The 13,360-nt window shown below is 31.3% G+C and overlaps 1 protein-coding gene across 1 annotated transcript; it reads right to left on the bottom strand.

Moving 5' to 3' along the window:
- Nucleotides 1-1,041: 1,041 nt before the first annotated feature.
- LOC106476738 (GPN-loop GTPase 3-like) lies at nucleotides 1,042-11,946 on the bottom strand (the record flags this gene model as incomplete). Its single annotated transcript, XM_013937370.2, has 4 exons — nucleotides 1,042-1,321; nucleotides 5,585-5,664; nucleotides 8,877-8,964; nucleotides 11,838-11,946. Coding segments are annotated over 4 exons (522 nt in total), but the record flags the coding sequence as incomplete, so codon positions are not given.
- Between the last annotated feature and the right edge of the window lie 1,414 nt (nucleotides 11,947-13,360).

Genomic DNA, 13,360 nt, shown 5'->3' with positions numbered 1-13,360 from the left:
ATGGCTAAATCCAATAACCCGAGTCTAACCAAACAATTGCAAAATGATGCATGGATAGAGGATTGAATACATTATAATAAAAACAATTTTGAATATTATTACAAATCAGCAAGACAAGTTGCAACCACAGCCAATATGAAGTTGTGATGGCATAGTATGTATGTCAAAACTACATTTAGACATAGTTAGGTGATTCGTAGGTAGTGCGATGTCATAAAAATTTATTACTTTCTGGTGCAAAATATTCATAAACTCAGGTCATAAAAGATGTGCTTAGATCCTGGATTTAGAATTTCCAAGATAGGAATATCCCTTTTACTTAATGGCATTGGAAAACAAAGTAGCATGGATCAATTTAGGAAACCAGGACCATCCAGACAGGGACCTGCAACAAGATGTACCTCAGCCATGATAAGTAAACTGCTGCATCTTTTAACAGATGATAACTAAGAAATGTCAGTGGCAAAAGTTGTTCACATGTCTGAGGCAACAGTATACAACATAATAATGGAGGATCTCTGTTTGGAAAACAACACAAGTGAGATGAACACATTACTTGAAAAAAAAATCAGTTCAACTGCTGTATGTCTCAAGAAGCTGAAGAATGAAATAAGTATTCATGCTATATACATACAAAGATATGCCAGTTAAGCCATTGGATGCAGAATACAGTTTTGTATTATTGGGGTGTTTAAACAGGCTATTAGAAAACAGTCATCCTTCTGCAATGGATTATTTATGGAAAGCATGCATGGAGGAAGGGTGTGCTTTGATTATGACAGGCTGCTTTGACAGCCTTATGACAGAGCTTTTTACAATAGAAACTACACTGTGGGGGCTATTGTCAATATGCATATTTGTCAAACAGAGCATGACGAAACATGGCAACGTGAACGGTAATGACATCGTGAGGCTCCAAGATTGTTTTAACAGATGTATATAACCTTGGTATAATTTTAAATGTTTCAAAACAAATATATTCCATAAAAAAAACTGTTATACATATGTGGAGATGAACTTATGAAACATAGCTAGATTTTGACTTTTTTTTTTTAGTGACTAAATGGCAAAGGCACCTACCTACTGAGCTGTTTGAGAGACTGACGATCTAAAAGATCTACTTTGGAGAGAACATTGATATGGGGAATTTCAAGATTGACCATCGTAGCCAAGGCTGTCATGACACCCGAGAAAAACTTGGATGCATCTATCATGAACTGTGAGTCAAGAAGAAAAACAGCACAAACTTGGAAGTCCATGCTGTGAAGCATGTTCACAAGCCTTCTCATCACATTCATGTGTGTGTAAAGTTCAATCTGGCCTAAAAGGAATATCAGATCATCCAATTTGAAAATTCATCTTATAAGCACTCCTTACCATACTTTATACAAAGCAATACGTGATGTATCAAAAGTAAATTTATGAAAAATTGTTCTCTTAGAGGTCAAACAGTTAGAAAACCAAAAATGGTAAATTAATTTTACAATCTTCATTAACAATTGTTTCAATTCCTAATTAAATTAAAGTTTAACTCGCAAAGAAGAATAGGGTAAAGTGATACTTTATGCTTCCTTGTTATGACAGACAGCCTTCTAATAAGTAGTTTTCTCATTGTTTACCTAACCTGCAACTTTTTCTTCGGTTAGTTTTATCTTTTTTTTCAGTAAATTTTTTTAACAAATACAACAACTAATCTACATACTGTCTTACTGTTTACAGCACTTGAAAGAAACTGTGTAACCTAAGTTTCCGTAAGATTAAAGTTAACAAGAGAAATTAAAAATATATTAGTTGAGTGCTAGCACTTCGGTGTTATGAAACCAATGACAAGATGTTACAAATTTCATAAACAGTGTTTAATTCATAACTATTATGAATATGAAATTCATTTAACATGTCAATTTTAAGAAATGGTTTCACAATACACAGCAATAAATTACTTAACCAGACTGATTCAAGTATTCTCTGAAAACAACATTTCCTCCAATGTGGCTTAAAAGTAATAAAACTAATATTCAAAAAAAGAATATCTGTAACTGATGTGTTCAAAGGAAAACAATATTTGGTAAAATAAAGGGTTAAAATGCTTATGATGAACAACACTATTTACTTATTTAAAAAAGGTACACAGATAAACATTTTAACAAAATATAATCAAAATATGTCCAACCCTGGACATTATTAAAATTACAATGCTTCATTTAACAATAATTAAACCACAAAAGAATTGTATGGAAGGCAAGTATGAGAAGTTAGAACAAGAAAATATACAAAAATTGGGAGAAACATCAATATTATTATACATATTAAAAGACGTACAATTTAAATTAAGACTGCATGTTATATAAGGTTGGAGAATGCTGTTTGATGTGGAGGGTTTCTTTAATCAACAGTTACAGATCAATGTTTGTTGGCCTTGAATAGGATAGTGAAATTAGGTATGTTAAGTTGGTGTCCTGTTTCTTCACTACACTGACACATAGAGGAAGCACAGGAGTTATTTAATGTTTCTTCACTATACTGACACACAGAGGAAGCACAGGAGTTATTCAATGTTTCTTCACTACACTGACACAGAAGAAGCACAGGAGTTATTCAATGTTTCTTCACTACACTGACACAGAAGAAGTACAGGAGTTATTCAATGTTTCTTCACTCAGTATAGTGAAGAAACATTGAATAACTCCTGTGCTTCCTCTATGTGTCAGTATACACAGAGGAAGCACAGGAGTTATTCAATGTTTCTTCACTACACTGACACAGAAGAAGTACAGGAGTTATTCAATGTTTCTTCACTACACTGACACATAGAGGAAACACAGAAGTCATTCAACTTTTTTTTTTCATTCTAATAGTAATTCTCACATGTTCATTGGCTCCGATTTTCAGATGACATTTAGATTTACCCCTATAGAAGGCCTTTTGATTTCCACACATGTAAATATATATTATCTATAAACAATGAGGGTGTTTTTAGCATGGAAAAAATTTTCAACTAAGAAAGCCACAGACCCACCTAGGCTATTAATCCACCATACCAAAATTTACCATATGCTCTTGTCTTCCATACATTAGTAAATAAAGCCAAACTTTTTTGATGACGAGGAACCCACTTTGAGACTAATAATGGTTGGAGATAAGTTTAACACAACAACAAAGGTACAACGTTTCGACAAGGTTTTGTCATCATCGGGTACTTATATTAAAGTTTTTCTTCATTACCCATTCAAGCCATCTCCAACCATTAAAAGCCTAACTTTGAAAAATCAGTTTAAATGTATAATTCATCTTTTGTACCCCCATGTTGTTTTCCGATTAGTTTTTTAACCTACACACTGTGTATCAGTCAGTCCATACATGTATGTGTGCTAGCTCATATGGAAACCCAATATTCTTTTAGGCTAATTGTGTAGTGGTGCTTTTATGTTTATATATGTGCACAAAAGTGAACAATGGTTAACATGTAATGTTCCACATGAGAGAAAAACTATGTTTATAAAATTAACTTTGAAGATCATTACTTCAGCAACATAAACAAACATGCAAGGAAACACATTAAATTAATTGTCTACAATTCCATTCCAGCTCAATTTAAATTCCAAAAGTCACTTAAAAATTGTCAATTAGGTATAAAGTTTAAATGCACTTCATACACAAAGCACGAGTTCACCTGCTGTATATCTACGGCAATTAACTTTAAGTCACTGCCACGATGTTATTTATTTTTGATGCTCTGCAGCTAACATATTGTGTGAAGGAAAATAATTACATGTTTCACATGATATATAAATGTGATATACACACAAGAAATTTACAAAAGAAAACATGAAGACAGCTGACTTTTACACTTCTCACTACCATAATTTTAAAAATTCACTATTTTATAATTATTATGCTTCCAACTATCTCAATAGAGGCACCTAAAAATCAGTAATTAGGCCTAAAGTTTAAATATGCTTCATAAGTGAAGAATGAGTTTACCTGCAAGGGGAATAAAATATTACACCATTTCAGTTATTGGTGATAGTAGACCCAATGCTTTGTTAATTCTTTGGGGGGAAGTATAAAGAAAAAAAAGGAGTTGATATCATCGTTGAAGGAAAAAAAATAAAATTTTTACACTTCTCGATATCATAATCTTAAATATACACTATTTGATAATGTCACTTTATCAAGAGTTTGATCAAGAAAAAACCTCAAGATCTTAGTCAAAGATGGTGATTAACCACAAAGACAAGGTATTTATATAAAAAATTTTGTGTACAAAGATATATTTCATTTATAAGCATTCCACGTTTTTACACTATTTTACTTTAAATCTAAATATCACAATTCCATATTCTGCTCAGTATGTTTTTGTTTCATTCATGTCCAACTACATAAGACAACAACAACATTATTTAAAGGATTTAGCTATCTAAACATATGCCCTTCTCGTATGTATAGTATTCCACTACATATGTGAAAAAAACCTTGGGCTTCGGCTTATATGGCACAGCATATGCTTCATATACTGGAGGTCGAGGATTCAATTCTGTCTATATCCATTAGGAAAAAAATGTTTTTTTTTTCCTTAAACAGGAAATTGTCCAATAATGTTAGTTCACACATCATAAGCAAAGCATGAGTTTATCTCCTAGTCCATGGGGTTGATACTCACTTGGTGTTCTTTCTGACTAACTGTACCATGGAGTTGACACCCACTAGGTGTTGTTATTGACTAACTATATCATGGGATTCACACCCACTAAATGTTGTATTGTCTAACTATATCATGGGGTTGACACCCACTAGGTGCTGTTTTTGACTAATTATATCATGGGATTCACACCCACTAAGTGTTTTTTTGACTAACTATATGATGGTGTTGACACCCACTAGGTGTTGTTTTTGACTAAATATATCATGGGATTCACACCCACTATATGTTTTTCATTAACTATATCATGGGATTGACACCCACTATGTGCTGTTTTTGACTAATTATGTCATGGGGTTGACACCCACTAAGTGTTGTTTTTGTCTATAAATACGATTGGGATCACCACCCACTAGGTGTTGTTTTTGACTATATATACGATTGGGATCACCACCCACTAGGTGTTGTTTTTGATTAACTATACAAGTGTTGTAGAAATGATATACAAGTTTGCTTACTTCTATACTTGAGTTGATAACTGTTTTCATTTAAGTAGATGTGGAAAGCTTCTTTGATCATTACTTTTTGAGCATGATTCATTATTTCGGTATCTTTCTTTACCTTTATTTTAAGTATGTCGTGGTAATTAAGAAAGAAAATAAACTACAGGAGAATAAATAAAGAATCTTTACATCTAATATCAATAGAAAGAGAGACAAAAGATAGCAACACCAAAAATGCATACTAGGAAAATTCAATAAAAATACAAGTTAAAATTCAAGAGATTAAATATAATTTAATCAACAACAGCAAACAATAAAAGTAATTAAATTCCTCCCCCTAATCAGGGCATCTCAACAAAGTAAAGGTAGTAATTTAATTAATGGTGAGAAGAGTAAAAAAAACAGCAGCCAAATTAGGAAAATACAACTTAATGACACATACCAGGGCAGTCGAATAGAATGTAATCATCAGAATCTTCACCCAACTGTTCTTTAAGCCATTCTGAATTTTCTACGAGATACCTAATAAAAAAAGTATGCGTAAAAGATACTCATTAAAATATAATGCATTACATATATGAAAATCACAGCAAAATAACTTCTCTGTCAGTTGTTGAAGGGCCTATATATTGAGCAGCTGATTACATCAGTCAAGTCAGAAGTTGAAAACAAAAATTTCCCTGTGAGTTTTGATAGCAGACTTAAAAAAAAATTAAAATTTTTTTGAAGTCACAAATTTTTCAGGCAATTTTATTTAATAATGAATTTCATAATTTAACTAAAAATAATAATTCTAACCCTATTTAAACAATTTGTAACTATGAGATATTTTAGAATAAATTTTCCGTCATTTTGTAACATTTATTTAGTGTAAGTTACAATATAAAATCAAAGAAATGTTAAAATTTTCGTTTCTGCACAGCTCCACGAAGTTCCACCTGTAAACAATGCACTTACATGTTTTTTACAATTTTTCTGTCCATCTCAAAGAATAGCTTTAAATTTGGTAAAGAAATATCATTTCTTGAGAACAAGTTTTCCATTTCCCGACTTTCAAGCATTTCTATTTTTTTTGTTCATGCTTGATTACCATCATTTTATTTTGTCACGTCAAGTGGTATGATCATTTACAAATGAAAACAGCTATGGAGACAATTATAAAGATAGTTTAAATATCAGTGGATAGAGTAAGAATTAGACCATTCATACCATAGTCATGTAAATGGAGGTCTGAGTAGCAGTTTGTTTTGTGAGAAATTTGACAGTCAGAGCTCTTGTAGCATTGATAAAAGGCATTCAATGGGAAGTTCTAAAGACTATGAAACAAACCAAAGAGCTGAGATTTTTTCTTTTTTTTATAACAGGAAGGTACAGATAGTACAAAAAAAAACTCGTGTTTATGAAAGAAAAAAAAAAATAAATTCACCCTTTCACTGCTGACAATTTGTAACTTGTATGTGAGGCAAATTTACAGAATTTTATTAAAATACAGATAATAGATTATTAAAGGTTAATAACTATACTATTTACAAACAAATATGCTAGTTTAAAGTTCAATCCCAATAATGATACTCTGTGTGATATATATTACAAAGCATACACAGTAGCACAGCCTAGGATAGCTCAGATAGTGGTATCATAAATCCTTCTTTATTTCCTTCTTTGTGCCTGTTTCTGTTTCTTCTTCTTCACCAAAAAGCACCAATGCTTGGATGTTTCAAGTTTTCACTTTCCCAGTACTGAACTAAAAGTTCTTGCAGTTGCCTTTGTTATTTTGAGTATCATACTCTTCATTGTCATCTTCTTGATCTATATGTAATTCCACACCCTATGAATCTTTTTCTGCTTTTTCTCCAGCATAATCAACATCTCCAAATTGACGTTGATAACATTCTGTTAATCTTTCTATGGCAGGCTCGTGAAGTTAGATCTAGTTTGTAATCCTTTCACAATTATTTGCTAAACACATGCTGTAATCTGTGTTTTGACCAGTGGATAATCTGTATAATTTGACTAGAAAATAGGTGTACTTAGTAACCATTTTGTGCTTGTTATAGTTTTCATGCTATAACTTTTAAATAAGTAAGCAAATGTTAATGAAATTTGGCAGTTTATCAGTAAACATTACAATGCTTTCATACTCAAAATATCTACTTTTTTTTTTTATTAAGTCTTAAGGTTTGTATAGCAATATTTCTCTTGTGCCTTTTTTTTTCTCACATGTTACCAGTCTATCATGCGAAGTAATTTTCATTTTAAGATTAAAAATACTTTTATGCATCGAAATTTCACACGCAAAATCTTTATAATGTCTGGATAGTTATCAAACATTTCTTAAAAAAAACTTTATATTTTATCTGTTATTTTCAGTAAATTTGACTGATCTCGCAAATACCATAAAAAATTAGGAACTAAATATAAATTATGCCTCTTTCGTTCTAGAATGAACACAAATTATATAAATGAAAACACAAATGTTTAGACTAAATAGCTTACATCTCATAACATTATGCATTTATATATATATTTATTATACTGATCTTTCAGCAATGACTGGCTAACAATACAGAAGCTACAATGATGCGGCTCACGTGCACTCATGTTACCATATCAAATAACATAAAGGTGACCTTTGGTCTGTACAAAGTAACTTGTCTTGGCTGTGTTATAGTAGATGAGTATTTTATAAAATACAGTCACATTTCAATTATTATACATTATATATATACACACATAGATTATATTGATATTTTGAAATAAGTTCTTAAAGTAAAGCAAACAATTATCTCTTCTAGTTACGACTTTTGTACTCGGATGCTGCTTGACGTAGGTTGCTAAGCCTTTAAAATTTTGCATGTGGAGGACATGAAACAAAATATATTTTTTTAGGTTTTATATATACATTTGAATAAATAAAATTTATCAAGCTTAGTAAATAAGCTGTATTTAGGTCTAAAAAGATATGAAATTTTGAGCAGACTAAAGACACAACCTACCTCTTTGAAATCTTGATTTAAAAGAAAGAAATGGTGTTAGGTATGTTAGAAAGGCTTATAAAACACTAGGGGGACATTCTGAGCTTCCGATTGGTTATTCATGTCATATATAGAAGTAAGTGTATATAAGGGAGCATTTCCAAAAATCTAAGTAGGTGAGCAGGATGCCACTGTGTTTAATGTATTACGTGAACAATATCTTAGCAAATAGAAAAGATAAGACTTTCTTATTTTATATTCTAGCTTGTCAACATCTGTAATTTGAGTTTCTAATTTGTATGAAACTATAGACTTAGTATTTTGACTTCACATACATCTAATTGGAACCAGTGCTGTATTCAACATACCATGTGACACACAAAAATTAATGTTTATCAGTGTTTTTTAATATTTACTTTTAAATTAACAAACTGAGTAATGTATAGTTCTGAAATTTGAATTATAATCTACTGTTTCATATTAAAGTTATTGACATAAATTCATGAAATAGTAGTTCAATAAAAATTTGAATGCGAGTCAAATAGCAAAAATAGCAACACAATTAGCAGGTGAAACACAAATGAACTTTTAAGTTACTGTAGCTCACTTATCATCTTTGATAATCTACCTCTAAAAAAGAACTTTCCTGCAACAAGCCCTTTCAAGCAAAATTTCTACATTGGCAAAATACAACTGTCAGGTCAAAAAACAAAATAATTGAATAAAATAGTTTCGAAATGTCTTAAAATGATGACTTACTCCATACAAAACACCAGACCTCCATTTGGACCAAACCGTAACTCCTCATCTTCCATAGCATCGTCAAGATGAATCAGTTCACGAATATCTGAAAAACAAGATGCACGCCCCAAAAGAAACATTTATTATAAAAACATGTTTTCACTCTAGTAATACAGCAAAGTTTAACAAAAGCATACAAATTACTGTTGACTACAAGTGCATGTCATACAGAAATTGTTATTTGCTAAGGGTAAATTTTAAATAGAAAATTTGTTTGAATGAGATGAGAAAAAAAAAAGTACTGAAACATAAATTACTATGTATTTTTTATACATTATTTTTGTATTCAAATGCAAAATATAATTCAAACTCTCAGTCCACCAATAAAAAAGAAATACAATGCTAAAATTAAACAAGCTGTATGTAAACAAAGTTGAAAAGAGCACCAACTGCCAACAGAGGGCCCCACTTTCATGAGGTCTACAGGGTTCACATCATGAAGCCTCGTTATAGATGAGACCACATTATAACGAGGTCCTTTTAAAAGCACCAGCCAGTAGTCAGAATAATACACAACTACAGATCAACTGATTAAAACAGCCTCTTCAACATATAAACCATATAATCTGATGTAAACAAACAGACTATTGGTAATAAAATGAGGACAATTCAAATAAATTTCACATTGGTTAATTTATGGGTATCAGTATAAGTACAGATGGCTCTATACTAATTTCTACCCATATTTATACAGAGAAAAACTGCAGTTAATTACATTGGGGAAATTTCATTGGCTAAGCCTCTTAGTTAGTCACAAGGCTGCTATCTTATTGGCTGATTCTAATTCTAACTATGAAGGCATAAACAATAATCCAGCAGTTAATAAAGAACACAGTTTTGTGAATATTAAATAACATATTTATTTAATTCACATTTTCAAATAAACTGTAACCAGAAATGAAAAAGGTTTAACAATAAATTATGTTTCATTTTATTAAATTGTTTGTTGAGTGCTGATGAGTATTAAGCTGGTGGAATTTTGTCATTTGTCGAGCATTTATACTTCAACAATATTTGAAACATCACAATAAAGACTGGAAATACATTCTGAAAGGATAAATGTAAATGAAAATTTTTGGGGTCCACGACAGACCCACATTATACCGAGTTCTGCACAATAGCTGGCCGTAGTATAGCTCAGAAAGTCACTTGAAAAGTCTCAGAGGACTACTTTACAAAAGAGAATCTTTCTACATGAACATGATGAAACCATTACTAAACAGGCTTTGGCTTAAAAATCAGCAGTTTGTGGTTACCACTGGTCAAACTAGTTCCACCAACAAATCACATCCTGTACATTTGAATCCTCTGAATACCATATAAACTCCTGCAAAAACCAGTAAAAGCTGACCTAAAGACCAAATACTTTCAAAATGTCGTCCTTTACACGAGATAATTTTGTAGTTTAGTCTTCCAAGACTTTCTCTTAAGTTTCCTTCTGAACTAGGCAGTTACTGCCCATTTCAACTTTGTTTGCTCATCATGAACACTCTGCTTAAATCATCTATAAAGGAATCAGTAGTGTATAAAGTATGCAGGAAAAAAGGAAGAGAGAAGTTTGTTTCAGATATTCGCTCGAAGCTATACAGATCTATAAAAGGACTATCTGCATTGGCCATCCATACTATTGAACTGTCTAGAGAGAGATCGTGAGATCTCTGACAATTCCTCTAATAACATACCCATGTCCACAAAGTGCAGAACACAATTTGTTTTTTTTCAAAAACAGAACACGAACCATGATTCCCTTTAGGGCCTACATTCTGGTACACTAACCACCAGTCCATGCCATGCTATTTCAGTATATTATTTACCATGTGGTAAGTAACATCTAAGATATAAATGCAAAAAAATATATATAACTGTGGAATATGAAGGTTTTATCATCTTACATCCTTAAAATTTTGCATTATTGAAAAAAAGTAAATTCCTCAACATTTTCAAGTTTATTGTTCATTATTGATGATGTAGTTAATTTTATGGAAAAAAGAAAGTTTAAAAGTTTTAAAGGAAAGTTTAGAGAAATAAAAGGATTATATGGTTTAATCATGGGTTCTCAACCAAAAATTAGACAATCAGCAATAAGCTGAAAGAGAGCAGATGCCTGAAGTATTCCAATGCACATAATAACTTGAGGTTTTTGATAACACTGCAGCATTAAAATGGAAGATAGAGCAATGTTCACTGAACTAAACATTTCTATATAGTTAGTACTTGAATAAACAAAACTAAAAATTAATGTGAATTATTTAATTTTAGAAATTTTTATAATATTAGCTTAAGAGAAAGACTGAAACAAAATGTATTTCTATTGTAATACAATTTTTTTTTACAAAATTTTTCCAAAATGAGCTGTTTTTCTTTGTACTTCAAATTAAACTTTTCAGTAGCAGGCTGTGTGAGCCACAGCCCATCAAGGCAGACAGGCTGGACTAGCTATGGGTGATAAACAAGTTATCTGGCAATGAAATTTTTTTTTAATGTTTAACAACAGTCAACAGTTGGAAAAATTACAAAAAATACTAAAAACAATGAAAAAAAAAATGTTTAAATCTTAATCAATTTTTTTTTAAAATCAAAACTTTCTTTTATGGCTATTAAACAAAATATATCAATTTTAAAGTTTTTTCAAGTTTTTGTGCAAACCACGTACAAATCACAATTTGGTGCTGTAATACATTTTATCAAAAATACTACTCCATCAGAACTGGTCTGGCAACTGGAAGATTAAACTGTTTATGACTTTCATTTTAACGAGATTCTAAGCTATTTACATATTAGATAACAAAACCTATACTGTAAAAAAATTGAAAGCAGTTTTCAGTTTCACCAGATAAAATAAAAAGTAAGTAACGTTCTCTATTGGGAGTCTCTGACTTTTTGTTTACTGTAGTGACTTTGATTCGATTTATAGCTTACCAGCCATAACTTCATAATCAAAATGTTCAGCTGCAGGATCCAGATTAACAGCAAGAATACTTCTTTGAACTGCTGTGGCATGTTCGATAATTGTTTTGCAGTAAGTGGACTAAAAAAACAAAACAAATCACATGTTAAACAGCATACAAATGATCAGTTTCTTTATGTAAATTGAAATACACATTTACATAGCTTTTCACCATTGGTGACTTAAAAAATTCTTTATCCAGCAAAGACCAAACAACAACTCCACTACATAATAAAGTGGTCATACATTTATAAATTGGAAAGGTTGCACACATATCTCCAACCAAACAACAACTCCACTACATAATAGTGGTCATACATTTATAAATTGGAAAGGTTGCACACACATATCTCTAGTTGAGGCAATTTATTTCTCCATACAAATCTTTGTAACAAATTATGGTCTAAATTGGAGTCACCTAATGTAATCAATAATAAAAATTATTATTAAGTCGATTAGCCGAATGTGCACAAGATCAGTCCATTGGACCAACTCTGTATTGGAGAAGTAATATTTACTATAATTCCGAATTCACTACTTATATCTACACAAAGTATGGCAAACTTTTAGTAAAATGTACACAAAAAATCAGATGTGTTACAAAAGTATCTGTACTTAAGATACCTCTGTAAATTCATGATATCAGTGTAACTCACTCTGACAGGTTGGAATGTAAGCCGTGGTTCATGTGAAGAATAAAAATACTTTTGTCCATTGTACAGTTTGTGTATTGCATATGCATAACCACTAGAACCTCCAAAATGTATATTTACAGGTTTTTTGTTTTTTTTACAGTATCCTTGTGTATTGTATTAAGTATTCACTCTCCTCTACCACAGACTGTCACTAAATTAGCAAATGGTAAGATGAATAGTTACTAACTCTGACATCAAATACATAATGGAGATTTCTTGAAGGCCTAAGTGACAGATGTATGAACAGCTGTAACCAGATGAGCAAAACAGAGTAAAAGTAAAGTCACATGAAAGAGAAGTTCGCCAGAAGAAAGTTAGAAAACGTTAAGTTAACCGTCGTGGGAGTGAATGGCCTAATGGTTGATATGTTAGAGTGAGATTAACAGTTTGAAAGAGAAAAGGAGAATAATTTTTCTCATCAAAGGGTGTTCTCAACTAATTGAACCTGCCTGTGTGGACTTTGACAAAAAGCAAACGATTATTGGAAGTTCAGGATACCACTGTAGTAACTCACACAACAACGCAAGTGAATTATACATGGATACCATTGTGATAAAAATAGTTTGCCTTGTCAACTGAATTCTCCAAAGTATAAAGCATTTCTTACATATGTTTAACTTGTTTCAATTACATTGATTACTTTAAAAACAAGTGGAGTGTATACCATTTGTTTATTGTTGAATTTATCACCAACAAGTCATAGACAGCTACTGCAGAAGAATCCTTAACCCAACCCCCCCATATATTTACATTACTATATATACTACTCAAAAGTAAGTTCCTGACATACATATATGTAT

The sequence above is a fragment of the Limulus polyphemus genome, unplaced genomic scaffold, assembly GCF_000517525.1.
Source record: "Limulus polyphemus unplaced genomic scaffold, Limulus_polyphemus-2.1.2 Scaffold11403, whole genome shotgun sequence".
Lineage (NCBI taxonomy): Eukaryota > Metazoa > Arthropoda > Merostomata > Xiphosura > Limulidae > Limulus > Limulus polyphemus.
The sequence above is the reverse complement of the archived record's forward strand: the minus strand, read 5'-3'. Positions and strand labels throughout refer to the sequence as shown.